General features: G+C 43.7%; 1 protein-coding gene across 2 annotated transcripts in view; it reads left to right on the forward strand.

Moving 5' to 3' along the window:
* The first annotated feature begins 12,951 nt into the window (after positions 1–12,951).
* The window catches only part of PSTPIP2 (proline-serine-threonine phosphatase interacting protein 2), an 80,865-nt gene continuing 70,457 nt past the window's right edge, over positions 12,952–23,359 (forward strand). The window contains exon 1 of one of the 2 annotated variants that reach the window (XM_040478932.1): positions 12,952–13,128. In XM_040478932.1, the coding sequence (XP_040334866.1) occupies positions 13,096–13,128 (33 nt within the window). In that variant the 5' untranslated portion in view covers positions 12,952–13,095. The remainder of the gene's footprint in view (positions 13,129–23,359) is intronic. The other variant, XM_040478931.1, reaches the window with a different exon arrangement.

Raw genomic sequence — 23,359 nt, forward strand, 5'->3', positions numbered from 1 at the left:
GAGAAATGCTGCTCATAGGACTTCTTTATGATCTGCTTAAACCTGAAATGGTTTTTTGTTTTTGTTTTTTGCAGTGACATGAACAATTTATTTTTTAAGTTTTGTTTTTTTAAATTACATCCAAATTAGTTAGCATATAGTGCAACAATGATTTCAGGAGTAGATTTCTTAATGCCCCTTACCCATTTAGCCCATCCCCCCCCCACACCCCTTCCAGTAACCCTCTGTTTGTTCTCCATATGTAAGAGTCTCTTATGTTTTGTCCCCCTCCCTGTTTTTATATTATTTTTGTTTCCCTTCCCTTATGTTCATCTGTTTTGTCTCTTAAAGTCCTCAAATGAATGAAGTCATATGATATTTGTCTTTCTCTGACTAATTTCACTTAGCATAATACTTTCCCGTTCCATCCACATAGTTGCAAATAGCAAGATTTTATTCTTTTTGATTGCCAAGTAATACTCCATTGCATATATCTACCACATCTTATCCATTCATCCATCGATGGACATTTGGGCTCTTTCCATACTTTGGCTATTGTTGATAGTGCTGCTATAAACATTGGGGTGCATATGTCCCTTCGAAACAGCACACCTGTATCCCTTGGATAAATGCCTAGTAGTGCAATTGCTGGGTTGTAGGGTAGTTCTATTTTTAGTTTTTTGAGGAACCTCCATACTGTTTTCCAGAGTGGCTGCACCAGCTTGCATTCCCAAGAAATAGTTATTTTTTTAAGTTTATTTTGAGAGCGAGTGGGGAGAGGCAGAGAGAATCCCATGCAGGCTCTGTGTCCCGACAGGACTGATCTCCCGAGCTGTGAGATCAAGACCTGAGCCAAAATCAGGAATCGGACGCTTAACTGAGACACCCAGGTGCCCCAAGTCTTAGAATATTTTAAAGCATGTCTGGTTTACTTGGTCTAATAAAAGGACAAACCATATCTAACAAGTACACCCTATGAGAAGAATTTTTGTGAATGGTCCTCTGGATTTTAGTTTCTACTATCCACTAGCTGTAGTGATTTGGTAAGTCATTTATTCATCTGGATTAAGAATTGTAGAAGAGGGGTGCCTGGCTGGCCCAGTCGTTGGAGCATGTGGCTCTTGATCTCAGGGTCGTGAGTTTGAGCCCAACATTGGGTGTAGAGATTACTTTACTTTACTTACTTTACTTACTTTAGATTTACTTTAAAGAGGTAATGGTTTGGGGGAAAAATTGTGCTGGAAGATGGCAAGAGTTTCCCTAAAGCTGTAAAGCCTCCCTGATAGTTTTGCTGACCTAGAGCCCAACACAGTCTATTGCAACAGTGAACCAGGAGAAACCAATTCTGAGATAACAAATGTTATTTTTTTATTAGTCACTCAGAGGTGAGCAGGTTGGGAGACCACAGGCATGGTGCTGTTCTCACCAGATGTGCCTAGCCTAAGTACCCAATGGCCCTGCTGTGAGGCAGCCAAAAGGCTGCCATAAAATGAGTTTTAAAAAAAAAAATTTTTTTTTTCAACGTTTATTTATTTTTGGGACAGAGAGAGACAGAGCATGAACGGGGGAGGGGCAGAGAGAGAGGGAGACACAGAATCAGAAACAGGCTCCAGGCTCTGAGCCATCAGCCCAGAGCCTGACGCGGGGCTCGAACTCACGGACCGCGAGATCGTGACCTGGCTGAAGTCGGACGCTTAACCGACTGCGCCACCCAGGCGCCCCTAAATGAGTTTTTGTACAGCTTATCATCTGAGAAAGGCACTTGACCTTTGAAATGTGAGGTTTTATAGCTTTCAGATAGGTATTTTAAAATCTATTTGAGGATTATTAAGTCTAGCTCTGCAGAAGGCCTCTAATGTCTCAGCTCTGTAATCTATGTAAGAATATTAAGATAGGCATATCTTAAATAAAATAGTGCTTAGTTTAGCTATTTATTTATTACTCAACTATGAGATGAGCACTAAAGGATACAAAATGAGTGACATAGAAGGACCCTCTAACTTTCCTAGGATAGGGAGAAAGACCAAAGACATTTGTTGTAATGACTTTATAATGCTGTGCAATTACTGTAGTGACCAGAGCAAAGTACTATTTGAATTGAAAAATCCAGATCTATTGACAGAAGTGAAAAAGAGTTCATGGGAGAATTGGCCTTTGGCAAGAGGTAGACTTTTTTTTTTAATTTTTAAAAATATTTATGAAATGTTAATACTAAATATTTATTATGTTATATAATATATAATATAATTATATATGTAATATATATTTATATATTATATATGTAAATATATAATATATAAATATGTATTTATATATAATTATAATATGTAATGTGTAATATATTAAATATTATTTATATTAAATATTTTAATAAAATTAAATATTTTAAATATTTATTCATTTCTGACAGAGAGTGCGAGCAGGGGAGAGGCAGAGAGAGAGGGAGACACAGAATCTGAAACAGGCTTCAGGCTCTGACCTGTCAGCACAGAGCCCGATGTGGGGCTCGAACACACGAACTGAGATTATGACCTGAGTCGAAGTCGGACGCTCAACCAGCTGAGCCACCCAGGTGCCCCAGAGGTAGACTTTTTAATTATGAAAATACTCAGTCCTAAGGAAAAGTTGGAAGAATAATATAAGCAACACTCTTTTACTATCCATCAATATATGCCACATGTTAATATTCTGATGCATTTGCTTTATTTTTCTGGGGAACTATTTGAGAGTAAGTTGTAAGCATCCTGACATTTCTGACACTTCATCTAAAAAATTTCAGCATCTGTGCCCTAAGAATAAAGACCTGCAACTCATCTGCATAACAGAACGGGCTTGTTTTTCCAAACATCTTTCACCTTGCTAGTGAGTTTTCTCCCTTTTGTGTCTTCAGCCCCTCCTCCTTTCTTTAGGTCACATAAGCTTCATGTTGCCTCTTTGGAATTCCATGTCTGTGTGATTCCCCATACATATGCCTATTTAAATTTGATTTTTTCCTCTTTTTTAAAGAAATAGGGGTGCCTGGGTGGCTCAGTCCATTAAGTGTCCAACTTTTGATTTTGGCTTAGGTCACAATCTGACCATGAGTTCAAGGCCTGCATCAGGCTCCATGCTGGCAGTATGTAGCCTGCTTTGGAATCTCCCTTCTCTCTGCCCGTCTCCTGTGCACACTCTCTCTCAAAATAAATAAGCTTAAAAAAATAAAGACCATCTATATAGCCACAATACCACTATACCTAAGAAACAACTGATTCAATAATATGCTGTCCATATTAAAATTTTCCTAATTGTCTCCCCAGCATCTTTTATAATAGCTATTATTAAAAAAATATGTTTATTTTGGGGGGGGGGGTGCGGCAAAGAGAGAGAATCCCAAGCAGGCTCAGTGCTGTCAGTGTGGAGTCCGACACAGGGCTTGATCTCATGAATAGTGAGATCATGACCTGAACTGAAATCAAGTCAGACGCTTAACCGACTGAGCTGCCCAGGTGCCCGTAAAATAGTTATTTTTTTAAGTTTATATAAAATTTCAGTTAACATACAGTGTAATATTAGTTTCAGGTGTATAATTTAGTGATACAACACTGGTGCTCATCACAAGTGCACTCCGTATAATAGTTATAATTTTTATTAAACAGTTTTTTTTAATGTTTATTTTTGAGAGAGCAAAGGGGGGAGAAGCAGAGAGACAGGGAGACACAGAATCTGAAGCAGACTCCAGGCTCCAAGCTATCAGCACAGAGCCCATTGTGGTGCTCGAACCTACAAACCACAAGATCATGACCTGAGTTGAAGTTGGACACTTAACCAACTGAGCCACCCAGGCGCCCCTGTATAATAGTTGTATTTTTAAAATTAATGTGAATATCTTGTTCTCCAACACCTTTTCACTGGATGTTTTGGGGATCTATTGATTCTTACCTGAAGTAGAACATTGGGAGTTGTAAAATGGTGATATATATGTATATTTTTTTACCCTTGCTGCTATTCTCTGAAGGAAAGTTTTCCCTCTCAGGTCAGTACGGACCATGGATTTTTTTTTTTAAATTAAATATATTACAGTATAAGTTCTATGTTTGACAAGCAGAGGATGAAGGTCATGGGCATTAAGGGTAGAATCAGCATACATGAAAGAACAAAAATGGTGAAGTAGTTTATTTTGGGAATAGTGACTTAATGTGCTTGCAGCATATGGTATATATGGCTGGGTTCTGTTTTACACATTTGAACCTGTTAATGGAGGGCTTTGGAGACCACTGAAGCATTTGGAATTCTCAGTGATGATCAGTTGTTGATCAGAGCTATTTAGGAAAACAGCAATGATCTGTTGATAGCTTGGAGCAAGAAAATCAGAAAGCCAATTCAAAATTCTCAGTAAGAGAGTACAGAAAGGAAGAAAGAGGAAGTAGATTTGAGGGACATTATATAAAAGTATTAAATATAGTACTGGGAATTCATGAAAGGAGAGAAGATTGACTATGAGCCTTCTGGTTTGGGCAACCAGAGTAGTGAGGGAAAATCAGATTTGGAAGTAGAAGTTAGATCATTTAATTTTGTATACGTTTGTTATCTATTTGTTGAGGTTAATATCTCAGATGCTCACTATAGATTCAATTTAGGCCAGAAATGTCTCCTGAGAGTCCTCAAAAGGAGGACACTGAAGTACTGAACAGTGTTCTCAAGGAAATCTTAATAGGAAACAGGGACAGGTTCCCAAAACTATGTCATTTTTCAGTATGGGACAAGAGATTTTGTCAAGGTGTGATTTGGTAAAATCATTCATATTTGTGGGGGTCAATACTATCCAGAAATAGCCCCTTAATTGTTTGACCTAAATCCTTTAAAGTCATTCCCCATAAATATTCTTTAGTTTTTGATGCACACAGAGTGACACAGTCCAAGACTCATTCCTTAATGGGTAAATAGATTTCCAGTTCCTTCATTGGAGATGGTTCCTCAATTCATGTATGGAAAGTGTTGCAAGTTCCAAAAGAAGAGCAGTATATCCTTCAGTTTGTCAACTTTATCAAACACTTAAATATGTATTTATTCACCACCATGTTAGGCAATGAGTGTATCATGATTCATTCCCTTAAGGGAATAGGGAGGTGAGATAAATACATATGAAAGAGAATAATCAAAAGTAACATGAGAATGAAGCACGAACATGAGCATCTTCCCAAACCACTGAGTCCAGAAAGGAAAGCTTTGCCAACAGTACCGGAAGTGTTGGAAGAGGTTCCAACATGGAACATTTCCTAGTTCTCACTTTAAGTCTATTTTCCTATTCCTTTTATGGTGGTGCTTTTTGTGTCCTGTTTAAGGAATCTTTATAAATTTGAACTCAAAAGCAAAGAGTAAAATAATGGTTGCCAGGTGCTGGGGAGGGGGGTTGGAAAAATGGGGAATTGTTGGTCAAAGGACACAAAGTTCAGTTATGCAGGATCTAGAGAGCTGATGTACAGCATCAGCTGCAGCTACTAATACTGTTTTGTATACTTGGCATTTGCTAAGAAGTTCATCCTAAGTGTCCTCACTCCACACAGAAAAATTGTAACTGAGATCTTAGATATTAGCTTGATTGTGCAATCATTTCACAATTTATGTGTATCAAAACATCACGTTGTATGCCTTAACTATTAAAATTTTTGTTTATCTGATATACCTCAATAAAGCTGGGGGGAAAATCTTAGTTTACCTTAAGGTTAAGTTTTTTTTCTTTCTTTTTTTTCTCTAGAAGTTTTATTGTTTTTACATTTGGGTCTATGTCAGGGGTCCAAGACCATGCTCAGGACCAGTAATTTTCTAGAACTCAAAGGACTCGCCATACAGTTGTACTCATGGCTGTGATCTATTATAGTAAAAGCATACAAAGCGAAATCAGCATGGGAAGGTGCTCGTGGAGTGATGTCTGGAGGAAACCAGGCCCAGAGTTTCAAGAGTTGCCTCCCAGTGGAGTCACGCGGGATGCACTTAATTCCTCCAGCAATGAATTGTGACAGTATATGTGAAGTGTCTACCAGGGAAACTCATTAGAGCCTCAGTACTCAGGGTTTGTACTGGGGCCACTCATGTAGGCACTTTGCTTAACACATACCAAAATCCCATACTTCCAGAAGGAAGCAGGTGTTTAGCATAAACCACATTGTGCAAATAATTTAGGCACAGTGAGCCACTTTTATTATTTAGGGAAACTTTTTTTTTTAATGTTTATTTTTGAGAGAGAGAGAGCACAAGCAGGGGAGGGGCAGAGAAAGAGGGGAACAGAGCATCTGAAGTGGGCTCCATGTTGACAGCAGACAGCCTGATGTGGGGCTTGAACTCTCAAACCATGAGATCATGGCCTGAGCCCAAGTCAGACACTCAACCGACCGAGCCCCTTAGGGAAGGTTTTATATCAACGTTGGGAAATGTTTACTCAGCAAGTCTGCAGACACCAGCCATGGGCCAACTTTGCCAAGCAGGCGTCTCTCAGGACAGCATTCCCGGCCTGCTACGTGAGTTCTTCTGCGCAGGTTCGACTCTGAAGCAGGGTGATACCAACCTCCAGTACTGACCTCAGTTGTGTTCTCCAGGAGTCCTGGACTTAGCCAGCAAATCCTGTTAGCCATGGAGGTCTGTTTTAGAATGCTGGGTACTTCAAGTTTCTGTATGAACCTTTTTTATTTGGTTAAAGGTACTAATTCAGGCCTGGTACAACTCTCGTCAGTAAACCAAAGCTGACCTGATGCCTTCCTGGGCTGAGGCAGTACATGATAGTATATTAAGATTTTTAATGTTTATTTATTTATTTATTTGAGAGAGAGAGAGAGAGAGAGGGCACACGCGAAGGTGGGGAGGAGGAGGGGAGAGAGAGAGGGAGAGAGAGAATCCCAAGCAGACTCTGAGCAGTCAGTGCAGAGCCTGACATGGGGCTCAATGCCACAAACCACGAGAGCAGATTGATACACTGCTGACTGAAATCCTTAGTTTATTGAGATTTCTTTTGCTTTATTTTCACTTTCTATCTTTCCTGCCCCGTTGGATTTTCTTAGTTTTTACCTAATGTCCTTTTTTTGTTCCTTAGATCCCATCTAGGACACCACATTAATCATCATGTCTCCTTAGGCTCCTCTAGGCTGTGACAATTTCTTAGATTTTCTTGGTTTGTGGTGACCTTGGCAGTTTTGAAGGGTATTACTCAGGTATTTTATAAATGTCTTTCAGTTTGAATTTGGTATTTTCCTCCTGTTTAGGCTGAAGTCATGGGCTTTTTGGGTGGAAGACCACGGACATAGGGCACCATTTTTATCATGTGATATCAAAGGTATGTACTATTAACACGAATTATGACTTTTTTTTTCTTTTGCCTTTCCTTTGTGAATTATCACTGTTGATGTTAACCTTGATCTCTTGCCTGAGGTACTGTTTGTCAGGCTTCTTCACTGTAGGGTTACTCTCTCTCCAACCCTTTCCACACTGTATTCTTTGGAAGGAAGTCACTATTCCCAGCTTCCATTTAAAGAGTGAGGAATTGGGGCACCTGGGTGGCTTGGTCGGTTAAGCGTCCGACTTCGGCTCAGGTCGTGATCTCACGGTCCGTGGGTTCGAGCCCCACGTCGGGCTCTGTGCCAACAGCTCAGAACCCGGAGCCTGTTTCAGATTCTGTGTCTCCCTCTCTCTCTGCCCCTCCCCTGTTCATGCTCTGTCTCTCTCTGTCTCAAAAATAAAAATAAAAAAACGTTAAAAAAAAAAAAAAAGAGTGAGGAATTATGCTCCACCCCTTTGAAGACTGACTGTCTACACAGAGTATTTGGAATTTTGCTGTTTATTTAGGTATTCAGTCAATCTACTTACATCAGTATGGACTCATGGTTAGTTGTTTCATATTTGGGGTTCTAATCCAGTATTTCTTTTGTTGTTCAAATTGTCCCAGCTTTGGCCATTGGGAGCTTTCAGTTGGCTCCTGTATTCCTTTGATATGGCCCTAACTATTTTGCGTATTTCTTGTCTTAATGCACTTTCTGACACTACAAGATACTCTAGGCTTGTATATTTCCTGCCCCAGTCCTAGAACCAGTCCTATGCCTGTTTGTTTTTTTTTAAATCATGTTGTCTGGTTTTGTTTGTTTGTTTCTTTTTGAGTTTTATAAGTTCCTTATATAGATACTGGATATAAATCCTTTTTGGACAAATGTGCTATCAATTTGTTCTGTTCTGTGGCTTGGCTTTCACTCTCTTAATGGTGGCTTTTGATGGAAACACAAGCCCCTATGTGCAGTTGGTTGTCCTCTGTGACAATAGATACCAAAATTTTCCCATCTTTACACTCCTTTATGAGGAACAGACCCTTTGAGTCCCTTACTTCACTCCCATTACCTTATGAAAATTCAAATCATGATGGTATCCAGCCAGCCCTTGCTTTGATGCAGGCCAGACAGAGCTCCTCATCCACCGTGCAACTAGCCTGTGGTCACTCCAGGCTCCTCCTGGATGTTTGTCCCTTGTATTCGATTCCCGTCCTGTCCCGACTCTCTCCTCCATTCCTCAATTTACTCAGCTTCCAACCTAAGTGACAGAAATCCAGCCACTTATCTTGACATTGACTTGGCAGACCTAATAACACAGCTTAATCCTGCCCTCTGGTGCTTTCAGACCCTGGCTGCTGCTTGGCCAGGTTCTGGTCCAGGGATCCCATCTGGCTTTAGCTACTTGGCCAGTACTCCCACCAGGTTTTCCCCCTGCTTCTTGGAATGGAGGGAACAGACTATGGGAACTGAAAGAAAAATTGTTAGTGCTGATGATCAGAGAGAGTTCATTGAATCCCCTGGCTGGGTCCATCATTGTCTAATGACAATGACACAGAGAGAGAGGGTGCAAGTGAGTGAGGGGAAGAGACAGGGAGAGAGAGAGAATCCCACAAGGGGCAGAGAGAGGGAGAATGTGAGAGGGAGAGAGAGAGGGAAAGAGAGAGGGAGAGAAACAGGGCTTACCCAAAGCAGGGCACAAGCTCACCTGAAGTGGGGCTTGAGCTCACCCGATGTAAGACTCGAACTCACGAACCATGAGATCATGACCTGAGCTGAAGTCAGATGCTTAACTGACCGAGTCACCCAGGAGCCCAAGAGAATATCAGTCTTACCTTGAGGTGCTTTGCAATCTTCTTGGGGAGGTAAGATATCCAAAAGGAACAGAAATTAGAGAACATAAGGATATAAGTAATACATGATTAAGGGCTTATGTGTGTGATATGGGCGACAAGTTCCAGAGATTCAAGAAGTGAGAAGACAAGGGCTGGAGAAGTTGGGGAAGTGTGATGTTGTGGAACTTTATTTTTATTTATTTTATTTTATTTGTTTTTGATGTTGTGGAACTTTAGCAGGAGGAACAGTAGCAGGTGGCTGGTAAAGTGTGAGCAAAGATGGCGTGGCAAGACTGGGAAGAGCTGATGGCCTTGGGTTGGTTGGGGGGAGGGCAGGAATCTGGGCAAGGAGATCAGAAAGGTCAGAGCAGAGCAGAGCCAGGAAGTTCTTGAAAGTCAGGCAGAGGTGTTTGGGACTTCATTCCGATGGGCAATAGGGAAACTTGGTAGCTTTGTGAGGAGAGGAGAGACGCGAAGAAAGCAGTGTTTTAATTTTTTTTAATGTTTATTTTTGAGAGAGAGATAGACAGAGTGGGAGCAGGGGAGGGACAGAGAGAGAAGGAGACAGAGAATCCAAAGCAGGCTCCAGGCTCTGAGTTGTCAGCACAGAGCCCGATGCGGGGCTCAAACGCAAAAACCGTGAGATCATGACCTGAGCCGAAGTCAGATGCCTAACCAACTGAGCCACTCAGGCGCCCCTGTTTTTTGTCTTTTAAAAGCTTATTTATTTTTGAGAGAGAGCCACCCAGGTGCCCCAAGATATAAGTGTATTTTAAATTTTGGTAACATGATCAAATTCTCTTCACAAGGATTTTCCAGTTTTACGTGCAAGAGTCTATTTGGCCACTACTGTGTACTATCAAACTTTTTGTTAGGAAAAATGCATTTAATGACTTTAGAAAGTACTTCTGAAATGTTAAGTTAAAAAGCAAGATTCAAAATTTTATGTATAACAAATGTGTATTATTGGAAGAGATTATGCCAAAATATTAACAGCAGCTATCTTAAAAGTAATGATCATTTATTTTTTAAGTGTTGATCATTTCATTTCCAAATTGCTATAGCAATATTATTTAACTTTGTCAGTAAAATCTCTCCAATTGGTTGTAGACCCTTAGATATAGTACACATTTTAGTTGTCTTTTTACTCACAACACCTTGTCCAGGAGATGACTTTAATAAGTTTGAGGAATGAATGAGTAATACAGTAAATCCTTGGTTTGCAAGCATAATTCATTCCAGAAACATGCTTGTATTCCAAAGCACTTGTAAATTTCCCAGTAAGAAATTTTCCATTAAGAAATAATGGAAACGCAGATGATTTTGTGATAAATACAAAATAATAAATATAAAATATAAAGAAATTAACCTGCATTTACCTTTGAAAATCTTCATGGCTGGTGTGAAGGAGACAAGGGAGAGGAGGGTTACTGTGTAGGATAACTTCCACTATCACTAACAGAATTACTACTACCTATTGGCTCCATGGAATCTTCTTCTGCATGGGGGCCATTGTATACACTTGCATGGATGTTGACTACAGTACATTATTAATACATTCTTGTCTTATATTATATTTAATGTAATTGGCAATAAGGCAGCAGAGGAAAGGGTCTGTATCTGCAGGCAGCCTAAACCTAGAATGAAGCAAAGCATTCCTAAGCTTATTCTTGTATGGAAAACCAAAGGACCGTTCATAGGTGCTTTGAAGCGATTAAAAAATACACTAGTGTCAATTGTGGGCACTTTCCAACATTCTGAAAAATCACCTATTTCTGCCACACGCCGCGGGCTGAGACTGAGCATCTGAGCATGGGAGACTATGCTCATAGTCTCCGGAGAGAGAGAGAGAGAGAGAGAGAGAGAGTTATAATAATGTGGTTTGGCATCACATACTACTCATATTGAAGACATCACTCATTTATCAAGTTAAAATTTATTAGAAATGTTTGCTTCTCTTGTGCAACACTAGCAGAACAAGTTACTGGCAACCCACGGTTTTACTGTATTTTCCGTCAGTGTGAAGCATTTGCAATTTTCAATCCTGCCACCAGGTGGTAGAAGAGAGTTAAAATTCAGGGATCTTTGGAATCTAGGTGGTGAAACTCAAGCATTATGCACCATGACAGTTTGGAAGACTTTCTAAGACTTAAAAAGTACATGCATTAAAAGTTAAAACTTAGACAAGTAGAATTATGTCCAAAATATCTGCCCTGGGGCGCCTGAGTGGCTCAGTCAGTTGAGCAACCAACTTAATTTCAGGTCAGTTCATGATCTCACAGTGGTGGGATAGAGCCCTGCATGGGGCTTGGTGCTGAGTGTAGAGCCTACTTTAGATTCTCTCTCTCCCTCTGTCCCTCTCCCCTGCTTGTGCACGCTCTTTCTCTCTCAAAGTAAATAAATAAACACATAATAAAGTATCTGCTCCAAAATATTAAAAACTTCCAGGAAGCATCTTGGTGCTATCTTTCTTCAGCCTCTTTCATCTCCCCAGTTGGTGCTATTTCTTACCTCTCCTGCAGTTTAGCCTTCCTCCTGGTGTCCACTGAGGCCTCTCCTGTCTGCTGATGGTGTTGCCAGACTCCCCTTCCTTCTAACCTCACTGCTTTCCAAAGAGATGAACAACCGGATGAATGGATGCATGGCCTTGGAGTGACCTAGAGCTGGAGGCAATCTTTTCATCTTTCTATTGTAGGTAACTCTGCTGGTGGAATTTCATTACATTGGAACCTGGGTGGTATTACCAGGCAGAACCTTTTAGCCATCCTTCAAATCCTCCCAGAATTGCCCTTTCACTGTGTCTGGACAGAGGTAGAACCTGCTCGAGAGGCAAATGCTTGCCTTTCCAGGCCTGTGGTTATAGGTGGTCATCAGCACTTGGTCTTGGTACCCTTGACCTTCATCTTCCCCTCCTTGAGCACCTACTCTTTGCCCAGGGTGGATTTGCTCCAGGAGTGACATCTCTCTTTGACCTTGGCCCTGTTTAGAAGTGTAGAACTCAACCCAGTTCTTCACCTGTTTAATACCCTGGGATCTTGGGCAAGACTTTCAAGCCTCTCTGTCTGCCACAATTTTGGCTCAAGGCCTGTAGCATCATGCAAAGCATCACGCTTTGTTCCAAAGCACCGTATTACTACCAAGGAGAGATAGGTCTGACTTGTCCTGGGGTTATGGAGTGTCCTTAGGGAGGGAGAGTGCATGGAGAGGAAGGAGGCTCTGGGCTGCTGCTGGAGTGGGCTTGCTGGAAAAGGGTCTTGGGTCTTGAGAATGAGGAGGAGGTCGGAGAGGAGCTAAGCTCTTGGAGGCGTTGAAAGGGCCCCGCTAAGGGACAAAGAATCAAGGGCTGACAGCATCAATGACCTTTCTTGACTTTTAAGCTAAAACCTGTCCAGGGGCTGATCTGTAGCGGGTGCATCTGGAATGTACTCAGGACTCCCTCAAGCGTTTGCACCTCACGTGACCGCTAGCATTGTCAGTCCTCGAGCTCTGCGGAGCTGACACGGGTCCCCGAGACCACACTCCGATCAGGTCCCCGAGACCTCTATCCAGCATCCTGCCGGGCCAAGATTTCTCCGGGAGGAATTCTATTGGGGGAGGAGGGAGCACGTCCGCGGGAAGGGAGCCGAATTCGGCAAGGCGGCCCCGGACCAGTTCCTTGCAATCCTTGAAGGCTTCCTGCATGAGGGGACAATTCCCGGCTCCCAGATTGCCGGCTGCGGGACGCGGCGGGGCTCTACCCGGGCGCGCGCGAGGGCGCTGAACACTAGTGACCGCGAGGCGGAGGAGGTGGCGGCGGCGGCGGCGGCGGAGGCGGAGGAGGAGGAGGAGGAGTGTGTCCTGGGCGGGTGCGGTCGGGCGTGGTTTAGGACCCGGGGCGGCCTCCCCGCGGCCCGGAGACTCTCCAGCTGGGCCGCCCCACCGCCGGCTGCCACCCTCCGGCCTCCCCGCGCCTGCCCGTCGCCCCCGCTCCACTCGGCTCCCTGCGACGCGCGCTGGCCATGACGGGCGCACTGTTCAAGGCGAACTTCTGGGTAAGTCGGCGCCGCCTGGGGACCTGTCCCGCTGCCGTGTCCCCTCTCTGCCCGGCTCCCAGCCCGCCGGCGCCCTCGAGTCGCCCGGGTGGAGTCCCCCGCGCCTCTGCCCCCCGGGTCCCAGCGGCGCGGGGGCCCCCAGTCTCACAGCCGAGGATCCGGAGACCCCGGCGAGGAGCGGCGCGGCCGGGGAGAGCGGCCGGTGCCCCCGAGGCTGTGCCAGGAGCGGGTCTGGGGCGGACCTGGGTGAGCTTCGCGAGCTGACCGCTGCAGGCGCCCCCCCTTCCCCGCCCCCGGGGGGGGGGGGGCCGGGGGGGCGGCGTCGTCTCCAGGTCTGTCCGGGCCCAGTCGGCGCCCGCCCTTCCCCGCAGAGGCTTTGCCCTGTTCCCGGAGCCCCCTCCCCGGAGCCCCCTCCCCAGGTCTTTGCCCAGAGCTGCTGGCGGCGTCCAAGGGCTGCCTGTCCCCCTTCCTCCGTCCGGTCCTCTTCCCTCAGTCCTGTCACTCCTCAGGGGCCCCTCAAGGGCCTGTAAGCCCTCTTTCAGAGGAACTGCCCTCATCCTTTTAGGCCAGCACACCTCCCGACTCCTTACTTCGGACCCTGCGTGCCTCCATTGCTCCCCCCCCCCCGCCCCCCTTCCTGAAGTTTTTGAAGTTCCCCTGGGACACTGCCCCCCTGCAGGTCCCATAGCAGGTATTGTCACTGTGGGGAAAAAAAAAGTAGGGCAGAGAGACTGCCTGCCCCCACCTCACAGTGTGACACCAGTTGTCATATCTCAGCCCAAATGTCACCTCCTCAGGGAGGCCTTTCCTGATTGTGCCCAACAGGCCCTATCACTAGTTCACATGTCACCATTCTGTTCCTTCGTAGCATTTGTCAGCCTGTGGTTTTGAACTGGGGAGACTGCAAGCGCATGAGCCTCTTGGGACAGCTACTGTGCAGTTTTCAGGGCCCGTGCCCCTTACACAGCTGATGCGGGGTGGGTGCTCAGCAAATAGTTGATGTCTGAGTAAGTGCATCTGTATCGCCCAAGGGGCCTGGGACTGGGTGACGGCCGCAGCCTCTGTCCTCCCAGGGCTCCACGCTACCACCCCACTGATAAATACTTGGTGGAGTGGTTAGGGCCAGGGGCAGAAATGAGCTCTGGGTTGGGTAAAGGTCAGCGGGGAAAGAATCCTCTGTTTATACCTTCCCCCCTCCTCTGGCCTTATACTTTCGGAAGGTATCTGAGATCCTGAGAGATAGTTTGCAAAGGTATCTTTCACCTCTAATTTTCTGTATACTTTGTGTCAAATAATAGAAACAATAATAGCTGACATTACTGTGCACTGCCGAACACCTGTTCTAAATGCTTTACACACACTACTCACTTCAGCCTCACAACTACCCTGTGAGGTAGCTTGCTTACTATCTCATTTTACAGATGAGAAAACCGAGTGTCAGATTGTTAACCAACAATCCCACGCTGCTAGAGCTGTTAAAATAGTGGAGTAGGTCTCTGCACGGACCAAATGCTCTGTGAGTGCCTCAGTGAGGCTGGGGCCCAGCAAGATTGTCCCAGCACTGCTGTCTGCATGGATCCTTTGGTACTCCCAAAAGTAGATGGTGGGTCATCATTTGACCCTCTGTGTGAATATCTTTCTCCCCCTGCTCCAATCATGAGCTCCTGGAGGGTAGGTACTGGGTGTCACCATCAGCTGAGCCTTCAGCATTGAATGCTGCCTTACCTGTGAATGCTCAGGAATCAGGTAGAGGGGATTGTTGGCTAGGCCTGGGGGCAAAGGAGCAGAAAGGAACCTGCTGGAGGCTTCGTGTGATGCCTCCACCCACTCAGGGCATAGAGGAGGCAAGGCTGTGGTTAGCACAGAAGGGAATAACTTTCATGTTTCAAGGGCGAGAAGGTTGTGATCAGATACAGTAGAAAACTTTGGAAGCACAAGTGGGTATCAGTGACTGAATTTAATAAATATTTATGAAATACTTTTCCTGTATAAGGATTTCTAATTGAGGTGGCATTTGCAGAGTAAGGCCACCACCTTGGTTGGAAGGTATATTCCCATGAGGAATCAAGGTACAGAGAGCAGGCTTTGGCTTCAAGTTTGTGGAGGAGGAAGGGGCGGAGGTAAGAAGAGTCCAGCAGGGGCCACGGAAACTGGGCCAGGGGGTCTAGGGTGGAGACCATACAGAGGAGAAAGGAGGAGATGAGGGAGGAATAGCAGGGGAAGAAGATGTCAAAGCCACAGGGCAAGGCAACCATTGAAGGTGAGCATTAGGGGAAAGGGTAGGAGGGCTCAGAGGAGGCTCCATGTAATATGAACTGGAGAATGAGATGCGGGCCCAGAGATAAGGAAGTCAGGAGGAGGAACTGGTTTGTGGGGAGAGAGGGAGGAGGAGGAGGAAGAGGCAGAGCCAATATTAACAATATTTAACCACAGGGGTAGCAATGGTGAGGACCAAGGCCAGCAGCCAACCCAGCCCTTGCCCCCACGCCCCCCCCAGCACCATGCCAGGACTGGTGGGTATGGGGAGGTGTTGGGAGGGGGAGGGCCCTGGAAAGGGGACAGATGTGTGAGGCAGCAGGGTTTGGAGCTATTTTGTTTCAGTAACCAGTGCAAACACGGCAGTGAGTGTTCTCTGATGTCTGGTGGTCAACGGGCTGACAATGGGCACCTGCAGGGTGCTAATGGTAGTAGACCGTTGGTTGGCATTCTGGGTTCGAGGAGCTGGTCTGGAGGAGATGGCCCTGGCCCCTTGCGAGCTGTCCAGGTGAGAGAATACAGAGAACAGCATGCAGTACAGAAAGGCATTGGTTACCAGTGGAGGCTCTGAGATGGACTGGCCGGGTTCGAATCCCCGTTGCGCCCCTTACCAGCCGTGTGCGACTTTAGGTGGCAGGTTACTTCAACCTCCCTCCTCCTGCCCTGCCACCAAGCCTCAGTTTTCCTTCCTCAGTGCCATAAAAATGAGATAGTAATAGCGGCTACCCCATCAGAGTTTAGAACCGAGATTAGCACAGTGCCTGGTGAGTACCTGTGATTGTCAGCTGTTACTACTATCAGCACAGAGGTGACAATTAAAGGCAGCACAGAGGTGACAATTAAAGACAGTTGACAGTCACTCGAGGAGAAAGAATGAAAAGACAGGAAGTTCCCAAGGAAGCACTCTTGAAGAATACCTTTGTTTAGGCAGGAGAGGAGAAAGGACAGAGAAATAAAGACAGGGATGTAGGGACACAACCAGGAAAGGGCTGTCACACGCCCAAGAGAGAAATGTTCCATAGAAGTGGAAAGGCCTGTGGTCAAATTAAGTAGGTGTTCCAGAAAAGGTATGAGTCAGTACATACTTTGTATGTAATCTTACTCAAATGACCCATGGAAATACTTTCCATGGATCTGTTTGAAAGGGAGTACTCAGTGTTCTTTACTAATTTTTCAAAACATTTTTTTAAGTTAATTTATTTGGAGAAAGAGGGAATGTGAACAGGAAGGAGCAGAGAGAGGGAGAGACAGCAGTCAGAGCTTAACCGACTGAGCCACCCAGGCGCCCCTACTCGGTGCTCTTTAAAAATGGGACGGTCCCAAGGGGCCCTGGGTGGCTCAGTCGGTTGAGTGCCGACTTAGGCTCAGGTCATAATGTCATGGTTAGCGAGTTTGAGCCCCACATCAGGTTTGCTGCTGTCAGCACAGAGCCTGCTTCTGATCCTCTGTCCCCCTCTCTCTGCTGCCTCTCCCTCACTTGCATATGCTCTCTCTCTCAAAAATAAATAAAACACTAAAAAAAAAAATAAATAAATAAATAATGGTCCCACTCTTCCCTGTGCGTACCTGGTCTGTGGCTGCGTGGTTAAGCAGTGCTGTGTAATTTATCACGTTAATGTAAATACTACCTTGTCAGAATAAGAGTGACCATGGATGTGGATTCCAGAACTCCAGGGAAGCAGCTAGGACACAGTAGAGGAAAAATCCCAGTCTTTGACACGATCAGTGTCTTCCAGATGTGGACAGGCACATGTGATATAGAACCTGTTCCAGCAGAGGTAGAAGTCCTCCCACCCTAGGAGATTCTCATGCTCCTCACTTGGGTGTGAGGCCCAACCTACCTCTGTACATAGTCTAGATCCTTATTTTGACCAGGGCTTTCTGCTTCTCAAAGCTCTTGGTCTAGACCAGCTTCCTAGTCTCTGTCCCAGCCCTCCTCTGTGACCTTCTGCACCCGCAGTAGGTGGGGGCTCTCTGTTCTGCCTGCAGAGTGACCAGGGGAAGTCTTGGGGCTGTTTGAATTTGCTCATTGTCTTACTGTGGACCCAGGGCTGTCCCTCTGCTCCAGATCTTCGGCCAGTGTGGAATCTCGTCATTCTGGGGCCTTACTGGAACATGGGCAGGTGCCATATTGGGCTTTGCTCAGTGACTGTTCTCTGTACGGTGACCTACATCACTATGGGAAGCTGCTTTTTTTTCTTTTTTTTTATTAAAAAATTTTTTTTTCAAGGTTTATTTAATTTTGAGAGACACAGAGAGACAGAGCATGAGCAGGGGAGGGGTAGAGAGAGAGGGAGACACAGAATCCAAAGCAGGCTCTAGGCTCTGAGCTGTCAGCACAGAGCCTGATGCGGGGCTTGAACTCACAGACCGTGAGATCATGACCTGAGCCAAAGTTGGACGCCCAACTGACTGAGCCACCCAGGCACCCCCTTTTTTTTTTTCTTAAATAAGCAGAAAAACCAGGTTATCACATAGACCCTTCATGCGGACTCCATGTGCTAGTTTCTACAATGTTCAGGGTGCTGCTTTATGTCTTTAATACTCTCTCTTGGGAACTTGTCCCTAGAAACATACCACAGGGCTATTTTGTATTGTTTTGCCTAGTGGCAAAAGGCAAGGTAAAGTTATTGACAATTACCCTTCTCAAATTCATTCTTCTTAGAGCAGCCATTGGGATCTATCTTTAAAATAATTATCAAAATCCTTTTTTCTTGTTTTATCTTCTTAAAAAAATTAAAAAAATTTTTTTAATGTTTGTTTATTTTTGACACAGAGAGAGAGAGAGAGCGAGCACGCACGAGCATGAGCGGGGGAGGGGCAGAGAGAGGGGGAGGCACAGAATCTGAAGCAGGCTCCAGGCTCTGAGCTGTCAGCACAGAGCCCAATGTGGGGCTCGAACTCACAGACCGCGAGATCATGACCTGAGCTGAAGTCGGATGCTCAACCAACTGAGCCACCCAGGCGCCCCTATCTTCTTAAAAATTTAATGAGAGGCACGGGACCTCTCTTTAAGGAAAGTAAAAAATTACAGCTTTTCTCAACATCATTGTGCAGAAACTTGTCACCACTTTACAAAATAATGTATTTATACAGCTTTTTCTTGACAGAGCAGCTTTAAAATTATCTATTGACTTACCGCTCTAATCAAGGATTTAGCCTTCTTATGTCATCACCTCTATTTACCTGTAAAATTCTATCACTAATTTTAACTTTTTATTTAGAAACAAATTTTTAAGTGTATTTATTTTGAGAGGGGGAGAGGGGCACAGAGAGAAGGAAAGAGAGAATCCCACCCAGGCGCCCCTAGAAACAATTTTAAAGTTACAGAAATCTCGAGAGTATGAAGAATTCACATATACTCTTCACTCAGATTCTCCAGTCTTTTTAATTTTTTTGTTTTTTAAAAATGTATTTATTTTTGACAGAGAGAACGCATGTGTGAGCAAGAGAGGGGCAGAGGAAGAGAGAGAGAGAGAGAGAGAGAGAGAGAGAGAGAGGTGGGGGTGGGGGGAGAGAATCCCAAGCAGGCTTCATGCTCAGTGCAGAGCCCAAAGCAGGACTCAGTCCCACGACCCTGGGATTGTGACCTGAGCCCAAATCGAAAGTGAGATGCTCAACTGACTGAGCCACCCAGGCACTCCAGATTCTCCAGTTTTAAACCCCATCTGCTTGTCTCTCTTTCTTTCTCTTAATAGATATATTTTCTCCTGAACCACTGAAAATAAATATCACTGTTTTGAAATCAATAATAACTATTTAGGTTGTCAGCATAAAAGGTTGTTTACTTAAAAATAAATTGTATACTATGATTACATCTCCATTCATGCTTTTCCTGGACTTTTTTGTTTGTTTGTTTGTTTGTTTTTGTTTTTGTTTGCATTATTCAACTTTATCAGAGACTTTTTTTTTAATGCTCAAGCATATCAGGGGTTTTGTTTGTTTTATTTTTTATTAAAAATTTTTTTTTCCACAAATAAGCAAGTTTTTTCACAGATCAGACTTACATAGTGAATGCAGAGTTCAGAGGTTGGTCTATCAGATACCCATTATGCAAAGGCCTAAAAATATAACACGTGTATAGATAAGAACATATAGTTAAAATGTATTCTAACGTGGGTCTCCTGGGTGGCTCAGTCGGTTAGGCATCCAACTCTTGATTTCGGATCAGGTCATGAACTCACAGTTGGTAAGTAGGTTTGAGTCCCACATTGTGCTCTACTCTGACAGTGAAGAGCCTGCTTGGGATTCTTTGTCTCCTTCTCTTTCTGCCCCTCCCCATCCAAGAATAAATAAATAAACATTAAAAAATGTATTCTAAAGGAAAAAAGATTTGTTGTATTCAAAACTTGGTATAAATGTGTATGATGCATGCTCATTTATGGATTTTTCTGGTGAAATATCTATAGATTTTATCATCTAGTCAAAGCAAAATAATGATTATATCTAAAATTTAGAATAACCACTATCTGTACGACTACTTGATAATTTTGTACTTAATTTTTGTATTTATCATTTACTACTTCCTAAATGTAATCAGAATGTCCAGTTTTTATTTTATATTTTATTATTTTATTTTTACTTTAGAGAGAGAGAAAGAGTGTGAGTGGGGGAGAGGAAGAGAGAGATAATCTTAAGCAGGTTCCATGCTCAGTGTGGAGCCCAATGCAGGGCTCTATCATGGGATCATGACCTGAGCTGAAATCAAGAGTCGGACGCTCAGCTGACTGAGCCACCCAGGTGGCCCCAGAATGTTAAGCTTTATACATATTTTATTACAGAATAAATATCATCTACATTTCAGTATTAATGAAAACCTCATCCTGAGTAGAAGTGGCTGACATTGTTTTTTCTTTACCTGCGCTACAAATCTCCTATTTTAACAAAAAGGAGATTTCGATAAGAGGAGTTGTTGGTTAGCTTTAGAGTTGCATTTTTTTTAATGTTAATTTGTTTTGGGGAGAGAGAGAGAGCAAGGGAAGGCAGAGAGAGAGGGAAACACAAAATCGGAAGTAGGCTCTAGGCTCTGAGCTGACAGCACAGCGCCTGACATGAGACTCAAACTCACAAACTCTGAGATCATGACCTGAGCCAAAGTCGGACGCTTAACCTACTAAGCCACCCAGGCTTAGTTGTAATTTTTTAAAATTTGAAACTATTAAAGGAGCACCTGGATGGCTCAATTGGTTAAGTGTCTGACTCTTGACCTTAGCTCAGGTCTTGATCTCAGGGTCATGAATTCAAGCCTCATGTTGGGTTCCATGCTAGGCAGGGAGCCTACTTTATCAATCAATCAATCAATCAATCAATAAAACCATTAAAAATTTCTAATTAAATAAACAAGGATGCTTTAAGTTAATTACTTAATTAATTAATTTTAAATGTTTATTTATTTTGGGAGGGGTGGAGGGGCAGAAAGAGGGAGAGAGAGAATCCTAAGCAGGCTCCATACTCAGCATGGAGTCCATGCCGGGCTGTATCTCACGACCGTGAGATCATGACCTGAGCAGATATTAAGAGTCGGGTGCTTAACTGACTGTGCCACCCAAGCACCCCTAAAATCATATATTGTGAAAATCCATGAAGATGGCAGAACCATACGGCTCACTCTAGAAAAGTCAGGCAATAGAATACATGGTATTTTCTTCTTTTTAATTTTTTTTTAACGTTTATTTATTTTTGAGACAGAGAGAGACAGACCATGAACGGGGGAGGGTCAGAGAGAGGGAGACACAGAATCTGAAACAGGCTCCGGGCTCTGAGCTGTCAGCATAGAGCCCGACGCGGGGCTCGAACTCATGGACCGCGAGATCATGACCTGAGTCGAAGTCGGCCGCCTAACCGACTGAGCCACCCAGGCGCCCCAATACATTGTATTTTCAATACCAGTGTCCAATAGCTGCTGTGAGTCTTACAGCCTCTCAAAACAAGGGCTTCGTCACCTGTCTCAGAGTCGTGGGGTTCCTGTTTCCCAAATAACACATGTGTGAGCTAAGTAGGAAAATCAGACTTCTCAAAGATATAGTAGACTGGTGGCTTATTTGTTTAAACCTACTTTCTGGAATCGGCTGTTTGCATTTTGGGCTGAAGGTTAGCCAAGGGTCAATAGGAGATTTTGACATATCTAATAGATGTTTGTTCTTCATGAGAATAGAAAAGCTTTTCTCCAGTGGACCCTAATGCCCCTGTCTTAAATTATTTGTACTATTTGTACGTTCAGGGAGGCTCAGAGCAGCACAGGGCAATCTTAAGTCCCAGTGCACAATCCATAACATTCATTATTCTCTGTCTTTGGAAACTATTATATAACCTTAAAACTCACTGTTCAAATATGGCTGTTTCATTAGCATTGACCAGGTCACACTGGATTGTATTTGTGGATTAGAAACCGGCTTCTTCTTTTTTTTCTTTTAAGTTTATTTATTTGTTTTGAGAGAGAAAGAGAGAGAGAGAGAGAGAGAGAGAAAATCCCAAGCAGGCTCCACGCCCCTAGTGTGGAGCCCTGTGTGGGGCTTGAACTCATGAACTGTGAGATCATGACCTGAGTTGAAATCAAGAGTTAGCCACTCAACTGACTGAGCCACCCAGGCACCCCAAAGACTTCTTTTTTAAACAGAAATGATCACAGGTAACTATTTTTGAAAGTTGAACAGAAGAGTATTCTTACATATTAAATACCCACTATTCTTAAAAAAAAAAAATGCTGTGATGATCTTAAATATTTTTTTCACAGATAACTGTTCATTTTTTACACATATTATTGTTTATGGCCGTGGATTACAGTTTCAAGTACTTTTATAAACCTCCAAGAATGACACTAAAATTCCCACCTGCCTCAATGACATAACCGTTTTCACAACTATATTTTAGCAGAGAAAGAGAAAAAAAATAAAGAACAAGAAAAGGTGTAAGGGCAGCGGAAAGCTGACCCCTGCCTCACACCCACAAAATTCACACTTTGAACCACAGCCACACAAAACTACTTGCTATACCCCAAGGTGGGTGGGGCAGTGTTCCCTTGGCCCTGTCCCCAGGCTTTTGCATTGACTTCTGCTCCTGCTTCTAGGTCTTGGTTAAGAGAGTTTCTGAAAGCCCGTTGTATTTCTTTTCTTTCTTTTAATTTTATTTATTTAAGTAATCTCTAAACCCAACATGGGGCTTGAACTCATGACCCAAAGATCAAGAGTCAGGTGCTCTTCCAACTGAGCCAGCCAGGCGCTCCAGCCTATTGCATATTTCTAACAGTACTTATCACTCAGTATTTAGTCACCACTTTCTTTGCCTGTCTTCTTTACAAGGCTATTGTCGCCTTTTGTCTCATTTACCTCTATGTCCTTAGAGCTTGACACAGTTCTGAGAACAGAGTATATGCTCAATACATGTTTAACATGTGAAGAAGAAGTGAACACGGAAATCTAACCTACTTGATTAAAAAAAAAAAAAAAGGTATCCACTGCTCTTCGCCCCTACACACACTTACATATATGTAATATTCAGGGCCATGCAACTGAATTCCGTATTTAACTAGTTCCCTTTTCATTTTTTTTAATCTGATAGTATGTATATTTTTTATTGTGGCAAAATACCTATCACTTAAAATTTACCCTCTTAATCATCTTAGTGAACATCTTAGTTCAGTGGTGTTAAATATGTTCATCGTGTTGTGCAATCATCACCGCCATCCATCTCCAGAACTCTTTTCGCTCTGTGGAACTGAAAGCCTATATCCATCAGACAATAACTCCCCATTCTCCCTTACCCCAGCCCCTGGCAGCTATCACATTTCTGTCTCTATGATTTTGACTGTTCTAAGTGCCTCATATAAATGGAATCATACAGGATTCGTCTTTTTATGACTGGCTTATTTTGCTTAGCATAATGTCCTCAAAGTTTCTCCATGTTGTGACCTGTGTCAGAATTTCCCAACTTATATTATATTATATTATATTATATTATATTATATTATATTATATTA

The sequence above is a fragment of the Herpailurus yagouaroundi genome, unplaced genomic scaffold (assembly GCF_014898765.1).
Source record: "Herpailurus yagouaroundi ecotype Mexico unplaced genomic scaffold, PumYag 142, whole genome shotgun sequence".
NCBI lineage: Eukaryota > Metazoa > Chordata > Mammalia > Carnivora > Felidae > Herpailurus > Herpailurus yagouaroundi.